This window comes from Vanessa atalanta, chromosome 9 (genome assembly GCF_905147765.1).
Source record: "Vanessa atalanta chromosome 9, ilVanAtal1.2, whole genome shotgun sequence".
In the NCBI taxonomy this organism is placed as follows: Eukaryota; Metazoa; Arthropoda; class Insecta; order Lepidoptera; family Nymphalidae; genus Vanessa; species Vanessa atalanta.
Genome location: NC_061879.1, coordinates 6,693,349 through 6,710,641, shown reverse-complemented (window position 1 = coordinate 6,710,641; position 17,293 = coordinate 6,693,349). Strand labels below are relative to the sequence as shown.

The window sequence follows — 17,293 nt, the reverse complement described above, 5'->3', positions numbered from 1 at the left end:
ACAACTACAGCTGTAGGCTATACCTATTGACGATTTACACATTCCATAAGATTAGCTGTGTATTACAAACAATTCTAGTAATTTATATTTATTTGTAATACAAATATCATCAAAATCCTTAATATCTATTTAATTTCACCATCAAGATCTCGTCCAATGGTATGTTAATTTAAATTTACAGGATTATTTATTTAATTGTTTATTACTTTGATTGGAATAAGCTATGTACACACAGCAGGACAACTGGTAGACTTAGCAAAAGCACTAGGATCCGTATTCCAAACTATCAGCCGATGGCTGCCAAATAAACAGACGTATATATGATCACTCGCAATCATATAGAATCTTATAATCTCGAATGTATTATATTTTATTTATTCACATGGTTTATAGTATATGGCGAATACTTTATAGTAACCGCGTAGACGTCGACAGACTCCAGTCTACAAACGCGCAGACATCGTCGGCGAGAACGTCTACCAATACCGGCCCGTGTCTGCGTGTCTTCGCTTTATATGAATCAATATTTTCATAGCATATTTATGAAATAATATTATTATCTATGGACTGCTATGTATATGCTAGGTGAGATACGTCGTCTGAAGATGAAAACTGTCATTAAATAATAGTATTTCCACTGGTTGACCACTTCACTACTCAATTCTGATGACATCTCGACGTGACCCTGATTGAAGTGCACGAAGTAATTATAAGAATTATAAGTATCTTTTTTTTTAATGCAAAAGTGCGTACCCTCAAATGGGTAATCTTATCACGAAATCAAAAGTGGTAACCACTTGGCATTGACAGTTGATTGACACATTGTCGTCATAAAATTTAACCCTTCCTTACCTAGCCAATACACCACCAACATTGGGAACTGAGATGTTATGTCCCTTGTGCCCGTAGACTGGCTCATATTCCGTTCAAACTGGAACACAACAACCTTATCACAAAGCAATTGCTTACTTTCATAGATTTCTTCAATACCATATCTAAAAAAATATAAAACATAAACTAACTAATTTGAGGTGTTGAAATCAATATTGTATTGTTGAAAAAATTTAAAACATCAAACCCTACAATGTTTAAAAATAATTATATTAATGACCAAAAATGAAGAAAAATTACTAGTTGTATGAAACCATCTGTATTCTAATTGATCCACATTTGACGTATTGAATTGAATGATTAAGACAAAAGGCAAGTTTAAGTCGGTTTTGTTGATTTTGTCTACCTCCCTAGTTTTCTACGTTTCAAGATGCTAGAACTTGAAGCAAGTGAAACTTCCTTTAATAAACTGGTTTCATACAATATCTTATCTGGATAAGCAAGGATAAGTATACAGGTACAATTGAAAATAAACTTATTAATATTAATACATAATATACCTATATATAATAATATTCCGAAACCTTTTAAATATTGGTTTTAGACTCATCAGACCAATACAAATTTGACAATTATAGTATAAAATAACATTTCTTTTCAGTGAAATAGATAAACGGATTAAACTTTTACTTCGTCAGTGTAGAGTATATAAGCACTATTGTATATTTGATCTACAAGTCGTTACAATGAAACTATCTACGACCTACCTAAACCCTCTACCGTTTCGTCTCCATGTGTATGGTACTGAGAGGAATCTGTAAGTATTTATTTTTATCAACAATATCGACGGATGGAAAAGTATCAGCGATGGGGTATCGTTGAAAATGAATTTTCAAAATGAAATGTTAAACTAACTTAACTACGTATTAATTTTATTTGCTACATCTTCCGATTATAGGGTCTACTGCATAAAACGATTATATTAAAGAACAAATATACAAAGAAACAAAAGGTTTTTAGGACAGGACCTTCGATGACGTACGTAAATAAGATTATGATGAAACATTGGTACACCTTACCAATGTTTCATCATAATCTTATTTATTAGCAACTATCCGTCCCGATTTCGCATGGGTATAATAAGGGTCTACAAAAAAAGTTTACGTTGAATCACAAACATACATTTTTTTTTGTTTATAAAGAAGAAGTTATATGAAAATAAAGAGTTATATAACGAAATATTTAATATTAGTATCGATTTTGAAACGTGATGGACAATGTTTACATTCCACTGCATGTTTGTGTATTAAACAATAAGTTTGTTATTGGTTTCTTTGAAAAATAATAAACAAGTTGCACTCGATTTTTAATTGTCATGAACAGAAAGGAGTTGCAAACGTGCGTGGATATTCTTAAGAAATGTTGGGCATGTAAGTTTTTTTATAATCTATTTTTTTTTTCATTCTTTCTATGATAAATTTATTTACGTAGTAGCTGCATTTTAGTCAGGAGTTTTAAGCAAGTTTGCAAGTATCATTGACATCATATTCTTTCAAAATTCTTAAATTACCATAAATCTTACAGAACTTAGCATTGGGTAGCATGTTGTAAATTCATCATTATTCGAATTTTGAAATTTAGAACACTGTGGTACCAAGTATTAATGGTCTGTAATAGAATGTCAGAGGGTGATACCTGTATAGAGGGTGATCCTGTATGTAGGGGAGTACCTATTATACGAGTCCGCAAACCACCTACCGTTAAAAAAAACTTAATTAAGAAGACATTTACAGTCAACTCCTTTTCGCAATACACATATATGTTATGTTGCAGAAATAACTAATTATTACGTTTTTATTGAAAAGTAAGATTGAGGTGCATATAAGTATCTAAATACAATTATTACATTAGCAAAATTTTAAAAAGTAATATTAAATCTAAAAGAATCAGGACCAGGGCAGTGTTCGATCTAAAATATATTAGCGGTGATAAAATCTTTTCTTTATTGTTCTTTTCTTGGATCAAAGATATCTGTCCTCTAGAAACAAATCGAGGTGATAGCAAATCCGCCTATATAGATATTAGGAATATTTAATTAAAATCACAATAAATTCTTGTTAAATAAAAGGCATTAAATATTTAATGGAGCTGTGCATGCATAGATATACATGATGATCATTAATTATCTAAACAAAAAACTGTATTAGTTATACAGTTTTTTTAAGTTCGATAGTCAAGTTAGTGAGAAATGTTATATACTATAAAAACAATAAGCAACAGCTCACTACATCCTACGGAGACTGAGCAGTAACGAGATAGCGCGTAGCAAGTGGAAACTAGTATACCTAATAAATAATACCTATACCTATATAGAATAGGTGGTCTAATTAGAAATCCGCACTGATTGTAAAGTACGTTTAATTATTTTTGCTGTTCGTTTGTGGTATTAGCAGCTGTTGACAAACCTTGAATTAAAATAATCAGTTGATAACATATATGCATTAATGTACTCATTGTTTATATTTCAATCGGTTCTACCTTTAATCATTTTAAATTATAAATATTTAAATTGTTCTATTAACTTCATAACATCCTCTGCGGACAGGATTTCGGGCATGGGACTGTTCGTTTATTTCCTGATTTGGATGACTCAGAAGTTGGCGCAGCTACCGAGCCCACCGCCGCCTGATGCCGAACCAACTCCACCCCACGACCGACATATGCCTCCAAAATTGCCGTAGCCTGGATTTGGTACTAGAAAAGGCCATGAAACGCTAGAAATAAATTCATAAAATTTATTTATTTTTACATTTTGTTTTATTTCACGGTTAGTAAATATTAAAAAGAATATGCTTCGGTTCGAATACACGAAAAAAAGCAAACTAGTAATTGTTAAGTAAATGATAATAATTTGTAATATTATTGTTTGGAATATTATTGCACAATTTCGTTAAAATTAGGCACATGCAGGTTTCCTCACGATGTTTTCCTTCACCGCCGAGCACGAGACGAATTATAAACACAAATTAAGCACATGAAAATTCAGTGGTACCTGCCTAGGGTTGAACCCGAAATCATCGGTTAAGATACACGCGTTTTAGCCACTGGGCCTGCTGGAATCGAACTAATTTGTTCCAACCTAAGATTATATTATCTGTGGAAAAAGAATAAGTAGTTTTGGCGGGCTTTAAAAAAACGATCAGATTAAAGGAAAAATAAAATATTATACGGTTAAGCGTGACTTTTTAATAAATAATTAAAGCAATTTTAATTATACAAAAGAAGTTTTCATACAGTAGGTGTAGGTATAATTAATAAACAAATTTAATTGAAAAATTTATTACTGACTTTCTCTACGATATTTTCTATTAGAATTTACATCCCGTACGTTTTGTGGCAACCTATATTATATCTTATTATATTATATTTGATACTCTAACGGAGCAGATTAAATAATAAATGTTAAAACTGCCCTTTTCTAACTAGAAATGCTGAGAAATGGAGTAGCTGTTAAAATCGATTGTCAATTTTGGCTTATTTATGCAAAAGAAAGAAAAGTTTTTAATTAAATATAAATTTATTTAACTTTCTATCTATGACGCATAGTTCTTTATAAAATGGTCCACGGAGTGGCGTGGACGTTAACAACTGCAAGACAGTTTTTACTTTTGCTAACTCATAACAATGCATTTTGTAAGAGATTGTAAAATATCCTGAATTTTTATAGTTAGTCGAACGCCTCCGTGGCTGGAATTGCCACTCTCAGGGACTAGCGTTATCCACTTAAACCGTTTTTAAACTGACGAAGTTTATCTGTGTCGTTAGGATTGCTTAAACCCTTTCTAAACGCTTAATACAAAACTGATATTTTTATGATTTTTCTGAACTACGAATCTTATTAAGATTCCTATGGAAGTTTCGTATTATGTTAGTACCAACAGCCCTAGCCCTTTATCGGTTAGATCTTGATCCAAGTGGCATTTATTTGGTATTTGGATTAACTAAAATGATGAAATCATCGTTGAAACGAGAAACCTGTGTCTTTCAGAAAAAAATCTAAAATCTTGGTAGATACGCAATATTAAAAATATATTAGAAAAATAAATATATTAAATAAGAGATACATTTTATTAATAAATCTTAATTCATTGAGTAAAATCAAATAGCAAGATTTATACACATTTCACAACGACACTCTTGTAGAACTTTGCCGATGCGAAAACAAAACGATTTTTGCTCTCCCAAAGATTTTCTAAGTTCTTCTATTGGTTTCTTGTAATCACACTGAAAAATACAAACATTATATTAGTATTATTCAAATGTAATATATTATATAATCTGTAGTATGTAACCTAATCTCAACAACATCCGCTTTTATAACATTATAACATTTTTTGTTATAATATGTAATCTCGCCCTGTTTTCCAAACTAGGTCTGCTATTATGTTGTATATGATAGTGTAGATCCTATCAATATTAAAAGTAGATTTACCGCAGATGCCATAACTCTGCAGTACTGTCGTCTTGTGCTCGGTGAGAGCAGGCTAGCCAGCAATGCCCAGGCGCGCCCCGCGCGACGGTCGCAATTGAGCGCTCTAGCCGCGCAGTTCGCAGCATTTGATGTTGCTGTTCGCTGGTCTTTTCTTACTTCTGCATCTCCTTCTCCGAAAGAACTGCGCTATTTTTTAAATATAGTCCAATTATCACTTAATTTGTTGTACTATGTTGTCGTTTTTCCGTTTATCACCATAGATAGATTTGGCAACTTTTACGACGACTCTGCTGGAATGCTGTTGTTGTGTTGTTAGTGGGTTCGTTTTCCGCCAAAACCGTTTCGTTGCTTAGGCGCGTGATAGTGATTGATATATGAGCTTAACTGATTACGTCTCAGAATATAATTTTATTAATGCAAATTATTTTGTACTGTGAAGAACCCCACTTAAATATAAAGTAAACGATAAGATAAATTTTTCGGTCGCTTTTCATATGATTTTTTTTGTAAATAATTTTGGCTTAGAAAAAAATGTGTAGATTATCTTACCATCAACCAATCCTCAGCCAATGCGATCCAAGCATAGGCACTTGGATAACGACGAACAACGTCCGAGAGTATCGAACGAGTTCGCTGATGGTCATATCGGGGCAGAGAGAGTAAGGCGCTACATAAAATAAATACAGAAATAAGCAAGCGAAAAGTATGTGCACAACTTAATATAATTTTAAATAAAAGTATTGTCTTTATTCATGATTCCTCCAGTTTAAATATGGATGACTATAAAAATTAAATAAAAGAGACATTCATTATTATTATTTAGTCATTTGAAAATTTTTATTAAAGTTTTAAATTAATTTATTATTTATACATTTAATCTTGATTTATTTGTTTATTTTCATATGTTTCATGCTATGCCAGACAAGAGTACACATGAAAATTTAACAGGGTTAAAATCGACTATTCCCTTCGAAAACGGTATCTATCGAATGTAGGTATAATCATTTGTATATACTTCTCAATAGATACGTTGACATTACTTTATAACATTAGAAATTAAAAGTAGACAAAAAAGTTAAACTAGACTTACATGTAAGGGCTACTATAGCTGCCAGCTTTTTTGAACGATGCCATGGACGGAACTATATTTTTCATCTTATGATAGCACTCACCTTCAAGGCTCCTCAAATAACTTATCTATGGGCAAGATTTAATACATACACTAAAGACCTGAGATAGCCTAGAATATGTAACCGAGGACTGCGGATTCAAACTTGGGTTTGCCAACAAAATCACTCAATCTCGTGCTCAGTGACGAAGGATAACATCGTAATGAATTCGGCATGTATTGAATTTAATTTTGTAACATGTAAGATATCCGCCATTGGAATAGTGGGATGGAATAACCTGGAAACCATCACCTCAAGAGTAGTCTCTAACCAGCAGTGAAAACTTTTATTCGCTCATGCTAAAGAGTAATTGGGATTTAGTAGTTTTCTAAAAGAGAGATACTTAGAGACATACTTCACCAAATTTTTCGATTCCTTGCTTTAGATGGCATAAAGCATCTTCAATCTGTCCTCTTAGTCGACAGCATAGCGCGACCATGTGATAATATACAGGAGATTCGCCAGTTTCCGATAGAGCACTAGCTATGCAGACCTCAGCTAGCTGTTTTAATAGCAACATTATTGTTAATCTTCTACGATGATTTTTTATAACGTATATTTGGTACATCGTGTATGTTTTGTTTTTATTCAATATATTTTTTAAGATACTATATTATGGCAAACATCGATAGGTTTTTTACAAAATAAATTGACTGTATGATTGGCCCACTGAAGTGAAATGGATGGGGTGGTACAGGTCAGAGCGTAATTACAGATACCGATATTATGTAGGTGGTTTACAACATCATATACCAGTTTTAATGTGTCGTTATATGTACAACGAATATAATATCTCAGATCCTATGATTAAGTTCTCGCAGTTGGTTGGGTGATCACTTACCATCTAGGCTGCTGAACTGTTCATATGACTAAATTAAATTTTGAATTAATGAATATATTTACAAAAGTATTGAAATATTTTCTGTTTTATTTTCATTGAATGGTTTTTGTTTAAAATTGTATGCGCAACGTAATAACGTAACGAATAAGTGTTTTCGTAACTTTTTTATAAGAATTGATTGCAATAGCCCAAATTAATTAAGGAGTTACATATATTCCTATTTACCTCTCCTTTTAAGACCCGTGGTAAGCCATTGCGCTATTTATGCTTCTTTTACGCAGCAGATGAATAATAAGATAGCAATGTTTAGATTCGAGTTTATATTCCAATGCAAGCAAGTAATCTTAAATGAAACTATGTAGAAGTAAATGAACTTCTATTAATATTTGCGCGTAATTTTTATATGTTTTAAATTATTAATAATTATTTTTATTATGCGCGCGAACACATTAGCAATAATTCAATGCAACTCACAGAAATAGCTCGAATTCTTAGAAGTAGATCGGCAGCGTCGTAATATAAGCTGGTGCCAGGTAGTAAGGGTGTGTGGTCCCACCAGTCTCCGAGTTCTCGTTCCCAAGCACGAGAATATCTCATCTCCCCTGACATTCCTTCCGCTCTTGTCCTAATTAACTATATTTAATGTATATATTTCTATTATACACATATCAAATACAGTTGTATGTCACTAGTAAACTAATAAGGAATTACAATTATTATTTTAATATGAGCCCGCAAATGGCTGGACTTGGGTCCAGGCAAAGCCCTCCTCTTCTATGATAAAGAAAGAAATCATTTTATATAAATAAAATTTGAATAGACTACTCTCTATTCTGTATCCACTTCAAGAATTTAAACGTAAACGTTATTGTAATATATTGTAGTTCCAGGGTGGACATCATGAACATGAAAAAATCACATTATTTCTGATAGATAGACAGATAAATAGGCTGGACATACAAGAGGTGTATGGATTTTAAAGTATTCGATAGTTTATAGAAAATATGCTGCTGGATGCTAATAATATTTATTTTAAATAAAATATGCAAATGTTTCATGCTAAGATTTTTAAAGTAACACAATAGCACAACAAATTTTGATAGATTTAAGCTATTCAATGGATTTTAATAGTATTTTTAAAACTGCGAAACACATATTTACTCAATTGTGACAAACGGATATGACATTTATATTAATTATACACAAATGTAGAAATTTAATGTTAAAAATATTTTGCGCCGTATTGATGAACACGGTAGCCTATCTCCAGAAAGAGTTTAAGCGCAGGTGCTTTTCGAGGCACCCTAGTGTACATACATCCAACTTCCAACTCCCTGACTCCGGGCTATTGCTGAGAATTTATCGACAGAAAAACTAATTAACTTTTTAATGATCGAACCTGGGGTTGGAGCCCAGGACTGCGGGTTCTGCGACCTTATACCTAGCCACTAGACCAACGAGGCAGGCGAGTCGTTTAAGAATAAAATAATGAAATAATAATTTACTTGTAAATCAAATTACTAATAGATTTGAAATGACATGTAAATAAGAAATTCTTATAAATACATAATAAACGGCCTACAACATTTTTCTTACCTTTTTATTTGTTCCATGATTTGCTGAGCCATATCAAACAGTTCCCTGTGAAGGTAATACGCGTTGGCAGCTATCCATAAGGTTGGATAGAACGGATAAAATGCCAGTAAGGCTACAAAGAATGGCTCAGCTGCGTCCGGATCTTTATCAAAAACCATAGAGCCTTTTGATAGGAGGCTGTAATATATAGACAAATAAATGATTTTATACACAGATTGACCAAAAAAACCCTAAATTTTAAGACGAATAAAACCTATCCTACTTATCTAGTAATTGTATTTAATGTAAGCAATACATATAGCAAGACGATGTATGAAATATTTTTGTTACATCTTGTAGACTAAGTCCGAATTTCATGTCAATACAGACAAAATCAGAGCATATCTTATACACAGTATATGAGAGTATATAACACAAGATTCAAATATTTTTTTGAACATTTCTAAAAATATTAAAATAATAGGTAAGGTAATATTACCTTAAGGGATGCCGTGGATTTAGCAAAAGCGATTTATTAATACAGACGTCAGCCCAGTACTCGTCAATGTCTCTGAGGCATGTGGCTAGTTCACGCCAATTATCTGCTTCCCGGGGCCTTTCCACTACCAACTGAACACATATTAGTTAACCGACAATAACAGAGCCAAGGGATTAGATGTTCCATATAAAATATCTATTAAAAACATATATATTTAAGAGAGAATTTCAGATTTAGTAAAATTATATTGTTATTTATTACGTATAATAATTTGTTATTGAAATAATATCTCAGCTGACAATTTAATAGTCTTACTGAAACAGATTTTCAATGACATTTCAGTTTATGTAAGGAAATAAGTTTTGCTTCTTATAATGAATATATACATGGTTGGATAAATAATATACTAAATAGTATGTAAATTTGTAAAATAATATACTAAATTTGTAAAGGGTAAATACCCTTTACAAAAGATACTTGCCTGTAAATAAAGCTCCATAGCATGAGGTAAGTCCTGAAGTTGTCGCGACTGTCTGGCGGCTCTCAGAGTTGGGTTTATTTCTTGTGTGTCATCAATTTCATTGAGAGTTTCGTACGTAATTTTCATCAGACAAGAATGGGCTATCATTAGCATCTCCTTTTGTAAGTCAAGCAAAAAATTAATAAAATTTATTCGGAATTGTCATATAAATAACGTTTGTTTTCTAAATTTTTGGTAACAAAAACAACTATTCGTAATGAATTTTAATTAGTTACCACAGAAGAAATTGTAATAATCTATAGTAATAAAATGAGAAACTATTTTACTACATAAATCGTTTTGGTGAAACTGATAGAAATTGTTAACAATTTGTATGTTATATTAGAGCCAGGGCGCCAATTCTTCTAATAAGGGTAATGACTCGTTTCCGATTCTGTTTCAATCCAACTTCGTTTTCCTCAAAAAAAATTCTCAACTTAATATTAACCGAGGACCGATTTTACTTATTTATATCGGATTCAATGCGTTCCCTAATATTCCGAAGCAATATTGAGACTCTTAACCGAAACTGGATCGTTGTGTTTGTAGGATAGGAATTCAGCTGAACGACAACGATTACGTTTAGATTCCATTGAGATAAACTGTCAATTTGTTAATAGAATGTATCAAAATTGTTGTTGGTTATAGAATTATAAGTAATAACTTTTTTCAAACGAACGTGTGACAAACTCCCAATACAGATATTAAGAGTTCCTTATCTATGTTACATATATTGATACTAAGTATTATTATTAAATATAGCTATTATTGGCACTATTAATACAAGCTATTTTTTTACTTTATTTTACTTGCAGTACTAGTTAAAATGATGCTTGCAATAAATAACTTAGTAAATAAGTTATACTTCGTAAGTGTCGTTGGATCTCAGGAAATCGCTGACAACAAAATTGTTGTTGACGTATATGGCAGCTTCTTGCCAGAAGGACGTGAAAAGTTCCACACGCGTTCGTGAAGTGCTCAGTTGTCTGATAATGGCACAAATATCTGCTGAACCTTATAAAAATGCATAAAGTTTTTGAGACGAAACGGATAGAGCACTTGAATTCAGGGTCAAATAAGTTTTATGCCTTCATTATAATAATATATGAAGCCATTACACAGTTGTAAGCCGATATATGTACAAACTTTTATATTATTTGAAGTTATTTTAAATAAAATTGAATAAGTAAATAATAAATAAATTTAGAGTCGTTCTGCAAGGAATTCCATCATACCTTGTATCATACCATCTGAATATTATGAAATGTCATCAGCCTCCTTTTGACAATTTATTCTTAAATTTATAAAACTTGATCAAAATGTTTACCATTATATTGAGGCGAAAATCAATTTACCATAGTAAGGAACATGTCGTAGCGATTTAGCCGCATTTGATATCATCGCTTGCCAATCCCGCTCGAGTTGACCTCGTCCAGAACACTCTCGTTTTATCGGCAACAACTCTATGTCAGTCGCCATTTCATTTATTTCCGATCTGTTAATGTTAATATTGTACTGGTAATTTGTCTATATACGGTAGAACCTCGATTACCCCAACTAATTGGAACCGAGACTAGTTCGGATAATCGAAATGTGGGTACTTTGAGACAAGATCAAACAAAAACAATACTTTTTCACATAAAAACAATACAGTCTATTACCATTTGATATTCATATTAAAATATAAAACTTTGTACTAAAAAAAGTCAAAATCTAATTTGATATTATTTTTTATAAAAATGTCAATTTTTAATTTTCTAATTATGCGGTCGTAATTAAATGTTCGGATAATTGAAGGTTCTACTGTATTATATGTGAAAAGTTTTGTGAAATTATATAAATATTTTAAGATTTGCTTTGATTGAAGAACAACGAGTACACCCAGTACTCGTTGTACTAAATTATAATATTAAGCTGTATGTATATGTCTTGCCCTGGGTCGATGTAATAAAAATTTTATTGGCTTTATTTTTCAACATTTTGATGCTAGGTATTTGCAATTTCCGACCATCTGACCCATATACAACTTGTGCTTTATAACATTAAGTCCTGTTTGTCTCTTGCGAATCGTCATCACCGTCTAAATATATTTTGTAAAATATTTACTGTGTTATATGTGGTGGTATAATAGGCTTTTTAAAAGGTCGCGCCATTGTCACTTCGATTATAGCAAACGCACAGCTGCCATCGCTACCGGTTGGTAGTATTTCGTTGGTGACAGATGAAAATTCTGTTGCATTACTAAAAGAAGAAAACATTTACTAAAATTACTTTCGAAGACTATTAAGATGAGATAAGATCCTGATTCTAGTATGATGCAAGTTTAGGCCGATGATAGGTATGAAAATTGTGAGGAAACCTTTAGATTAAAACAGGTTTATATACAATATAACTAGTTTCCGTTTATGGATACATCCAAGTGTGACCCGGAAGGGAAGGCGAGTATTAAAAGTCAATAAATTTGCGAAATTTCATGATGATTAGTAGAGTATTTAAAACTTGAAAGCGTAATAAACAAACTCACTATTGCATTTATAATAATAGTTAGAATAGTTATTTGCAACTGTTGTCGCTTTTGTTTTCAATTCCTAGCAGATGAAATTAGGAAGTCAATCGCTTTTTTGAAAATCACCTAAAGCCGTTGGTTCTGCACCTAATCTCTCTTCGGTCCTGTAGGATTACTTTGCCATCGGACTACGAGAGTGAAGATGTAGAGAATGTACTTACACTTCCAGACATTCTATACAATTGTGCACTGTGTTTTAATATATTCTGTGTCAGGCTGAAGTCAGGATTCGGTTAGGATTTATAATCATAATACTAATGTACCGTTTGTTCTACATTTAAATTGAATTAATAATTTATTCACTTAACCTGATAACTTTTTGATGGTTAGGAGATTGAATTAATTCACAAGGCGTGAGTAGGGGTTCACAACCACACTTCTCCATCAGGCTCACTGCGTCGAACCAATGTAACGGTACGACTATTCTAGTAGTTTTTTCTATAATTGATAATGTAAATATAATCAGTAATCAATACAATTGAGTATAATTATTCTTAAGACATAGGTATATATTATTTTATTTCCAGTTATTACTCATTGCAAAAATATTGTTCATCCAAATCAGATATTTTTATTGTTACGTTTTATTGTGTATTTATTTATAGTTATGTGTATTATTTTAGTCTTTATAGTTTATATAATGGTGTTTAATACATCAGTTATTTTTGTAAACGTCATAATCTATTATTTTTTTCCAGCATTTTTGCAAAAATATTTACCTCCCGGATAGAGCAATTTGAAAAGGTCGATGAAGCCCATAAAACTGTATCCTTGGCCTTCCTCATACATTTGCACTTCTAATGGCCATTTGTATTGGCGTATGTAATTAGAGAGCCATTGTTCTGAGTCCTTAAGTAATAACGTTCGGTGGAATGAGGCCCAAACTGTGCTGACTGAAAGAGCTTGTATAAAGTTAAGTATCTAGGTGTAATGATTTTTATTTATTTAATTAGATTCTGTTAAGCATGAAGCTTAATTACTACTTTATCTGCTTATGATCAATTCTTAATTAGTATTGCAAATTAATAAATAATTGTAAATATTTTTTATAAAAACATTTGATACAGTGTTAGTGACTATGGGTGAGATGTATTATGAGGTGGGTTTTTCTTAGTTTGCCTAAGAATAATATATTAAACAAAGGACAACAAATATTTAAAAAAAAAAACAACTTCTCTAGAAGGTAAGGTAACTGAAATGTAAAATACAAATGATAACACTTACACTGTTTTGCTGAGTCATTTAGGTAATATTCCAAATCGATATTTTGTACATTTTGGAATTCGTTCAAGTCACATTGAAGTTTTAGATCTCCTTTCGTAAATCGTTCGTCTTGAAGCCTCAGACTCTCCCAGTGTGGATAAAAAGAAATATTGTCAAATCGCTCTGGCGCTATATAGCCATTATTAAATGTGAAGACTGAACTGTGCTAGGTGGATGTGAAAATCATTAATTGGAAAATATAAATAAAGTTAAATAATGAACTGAATAAAGAGTTACCATTTCATTCGACACTGGTAACTTTGTTGCCGCTGTATAAGTTATACTGCTTTTAAAAGGAATTAAAAAGTTGTAACATCCCACGAGAGTAAATTTAAAATAGTTTGGATTTCTAAATTTTTTATGATGTATATGATTTTCTTCGTTTCTTATAATATTCAGTTTTAACGTTATTTTTGGAAAATTATCCCAACTTTTAGCGAGTAGGACTGATGGTGGTATCATAGATTCCATGCGTTTTTTGATGATCATGTCTTTTGTATCTAAAAAGTATAACTAAATTAGAAGTAGCCTAAACTGTTTTAGCTGTTAATTAATTTAAACTTATTTGATTTTTTATATTAATAGTGCCAAAAGTGACTAAATAAATTTTTTTTATAAAATCATGTTTATATTCTCCTAACTGACGCAGCTCCAATACACATACTTAATGGAGATCGGAGACTAACAAACTTAACAGGAGATATCATATTGCACAAGAGTATGCGTAAATATATATACACTCATTTTTCTATTGGTTTCACCAACCTATACGTAAGAAAAAATTTGAACCACTGTACCAACGGTTTCATGCAACCTGCACATGCTTTTTGTCGTAAAAAGCATGGGCATTTGCATGTGTGTAAGCGTAAGATGTTACTGAGAATTGCTTGACAGAAATACTCAATAACAACTTTTATTAGACCTTAGGATAATCAGCCTTACAAACTAGCCATTGGACCAATTAATACAGTTAAAATGGTAATATATATATATATATATTTTAGTAATAAGAACACCTTTAGTTGGCTTATTATAATATAGTAGATACTAAACAAATATTATTATTAGCCAAAACATTGTTCTTTTCAGGAAAGACATTTATATAGATAACTTTATCTTAATGGCTAAAAAGGAAATCCAAATCTTCAGAGACGTTTATTGATGTACTCGAAATAAATTCATATGTATCTATAAAATAATTGCTCATTTAATATTAAGATAATATTATTTTAGATAATTGAAGATTTAATAATGGAATGGAATTTTCTACAGGAATATTTTAACCATACCGATAAATATTGGCAGTATGTCTATGTTACAGCAATATATATCTGAAAATGACTCCTGTTTAGATAAAATGCTGGATTTGTTTGTTTCTTGATTGACATTGAATGACGTTGAGTGAGTCGTTGACTGAGATTGTCCCATTGAACTTACAGTTTCAATGATAGATTCAGTGCTTTTTGTGGGTGAAATCTTTACTGGAAAAATAAATAAATATAATTTTCGATAAGCGATTATTGTTTTTATCATGATTAACAGTTAACATTTTATACGTTTACAATTACGTAGAATTTGTCTTATTTCACCACTTTAATAAATCTTTAATTATATTCTAATAATCATTTTTACATACAAATAAAATATTTAACGGAACAAGAAGCCGGTTAACCAACATCAATTTATGGTCACCCTGTATATTTTTATACGAAACTAAGTATCGTTGTATATCTTTGGATTCAGTACAACTTGCGCGCTGTATACTGAACGATAATGACACTGCACAAATATCAGCAACAAATGTACAATGTTGAACTCCATCGGGACAATGGTGTAGGAGTGCGTTCGAGATAAAGAAATACATATTCTATATTTATCCTCGCAATCCTATCCTTAAAAACCCGGCAGATGTTATCCTACTTGATATCCGTGTATATTATTAATAAATTGTCATGGCGATTTCAATACAAGGGTATTGAAATTGATCCCACCCAAGATCCATCAGATGCTCCCAAAATATCGAGCGGCAAGTTACAAAAAAGTTTATTGTATAAAAACCGTCTCCATGAAAAAAATCATGTTTGTGTGTTGGCACAAATATCTTTTTGAAACATGTCTTTAACTTTTATGCTAATGGTTCAAATGGTGCATAGAAGATAAGCAATATACAAAGATACATACTAGTAAGAGGATGATTGACAAATAAGCACATTTTTTCATAATCTGACGGATCGTAATTCATATATCCTTCAGCAAGGATTGGTTTATTGGTGTCTTTCTCCTCTCTGCTATTAGAAGACATGACCACACTTGACAATAGCAATTGATCAAAGAATGTAATCTTCAATGTATACGGTTTAGGATCCTCGTCGGGAACTCTCAAGTCTAGGATGCTAATACTTAGAACGTCAAGCGGTGGCACGTAAATTTCATCTTTATATTGTATTTCTGACTTGACTGTTCTTATAGATGCCTCCGATCGGATCTGTTACGCAAAATATATTATGTTACATTTATTATTGTTTATTACTGGAATATTATCTAAGTATAAACGAAATAATCAACATTTAATAATTTACTAACCTTTGATTTCCTCATTTCGGAAACTATTATTTTGAAGTATGTTTGACAGTTACTACATTAATTCCGTTTAAAGAGTATCCAATAATTACGAAATAAATAACCAAGTCAAACAAACTTTTAAATAGAAAATGAGGTTGTCTAATATCTTCTTATATAAAATTTTATTTTATCTAAAAATTAACAAAAATAATGTATATCCCAAAAGTTGTTTTTATTTTAATATATCCTACATACTAGTAAGTCAAAATCATGGGTTTTAAATACGAAATATAATCAAGCTAACATCGCTAAACATACTTTTCTGTACTTCGCTTTGAAGGATTAGTATAATATAACTTACCTTATAGCTATTATTTATAGATAAAAAGGACATGTCATCATATATTCTGTGTGTTATGCTAGAAATATTGTTTTGCATATAGTACTAATGTATATTCGTAGCAGTGATAATACTAGGTGGCCCATTTAGACGTTCACATTCATGTTACTGTTGTGCGAGTCGATAGGAAAATTTCCTTCAAAATGGAAAACAGCAAAAGTAGTTCTCGTTATAAAATATTATAAAATATATATTAGTTAACTTTTCAGAGGATTTGTTTAAAAAGGCACACAGTAGACTGCGCGGGTTCCATGAGGCATTTTTATCGGTAACGCCCAATTGAGATGAGATTTTTATGTTGTATATCTAACAACATTTCGGTGAGTGGTAAGGTATACTCAAACAAGGTATGTACGCTTACGCGAAATAAACTAACATGTAATATAAAGTAACTAATGATTACAAATAAATGGACTGAACGTAATAATAATAATGCGGGTTCATTAGTTATAAATTATTATTATGGTATCAATTATATCGATGGTATTTATACGTAGATGCAATTAAAGTATTAAAATGGCATTAGTAAAAAAAATATGTAATCAGTGATGTGGTAAAATAAATGTTCTCGTTAT

At 31.4% G+C, this 17,293-nt stretch overlaps 1 protein-coding gene and 1 long non-coding RNA gene across 2 annotated transcripts; one reads left to right on the top strand and one right to left on the bottom strand.

Moving 5' to 3' along the window:
- The first annotated feature begins 2,143 nt into the window (after positions 1 to 2,143).
- LOC125066603 lies at positions 2,144 to 3,639 on the top strand. The gene is made up of 2 exons (XR_007119685.1): positions 2,144 to 2,261; positions 3,437 to 3,639. It is a non-coding gene; the product is annotated as an uncharacterized LOC125066603 (long non-coding RNA).
- Positions 3,640 to 4,989: 1,350 nt separating this feature from the next.
- LOC125066420 lies at positions 4,990 to 16,354 on the bottom strand. The gene is made up of 19 exons (XM_047674488.1): positions 16,340 to 16,354; positions 15,938 to 16,241; positions 15,046 to 15,237; positions 13,994 to 14,256; positions 13,718 to 13,922; positions 13,213 to 13,386; positions 12,802 to 12,931; positions 12,034 to 12,168; positions 11,283 to 11,422; positions 10,793 to 10,941; positions 9,889 to 10,044; positions 9,408 to 9,538; positions 8,930 to 9,106; positions 7,808 to 7,958; positions 6,848 to 6,994; positions 6,414 to 6,520; positions 5,873 to 5,990; positions 5,324 to 5,509; positions 4,990 to 5,115 (listed from the first exon to the last, which is right to left on the bottom strand). The coding sequence occupies exons 1-19, from the start codon at positions 16,352 to 16,354 to the stop codon at positions 4,990 to 4,992; spliced, it is 3,006 nt and encodes a 1,001-aa protein (XP_047530444.1).
- Between the last annotated feature and the right edge of the window lie 939 nt (positions 16,355 to 17,293).

What these genes read in the sequence shown, in the direction of transcription:
- LOC125066420 (XM_047674488.1), bottom strand. An exon ending in CAAATTGCTCTATCCGGGAG is followed by an intron (nt 12,932 to 13,212) that starts GTAAATATTTTT and finishes TATCAATTATAG; the next exon opens with AAAAAACTACTAGAATAGTC. An exon ending in GAATCGAAAAATTTGGTGAA is followed by an intron (nt 6,521 to 6,847) that starts GTATGTCTCTAA and finishes TCTTGCCCATAG; the next exon opens with ATAAGTTATTTGAGGAGCCT.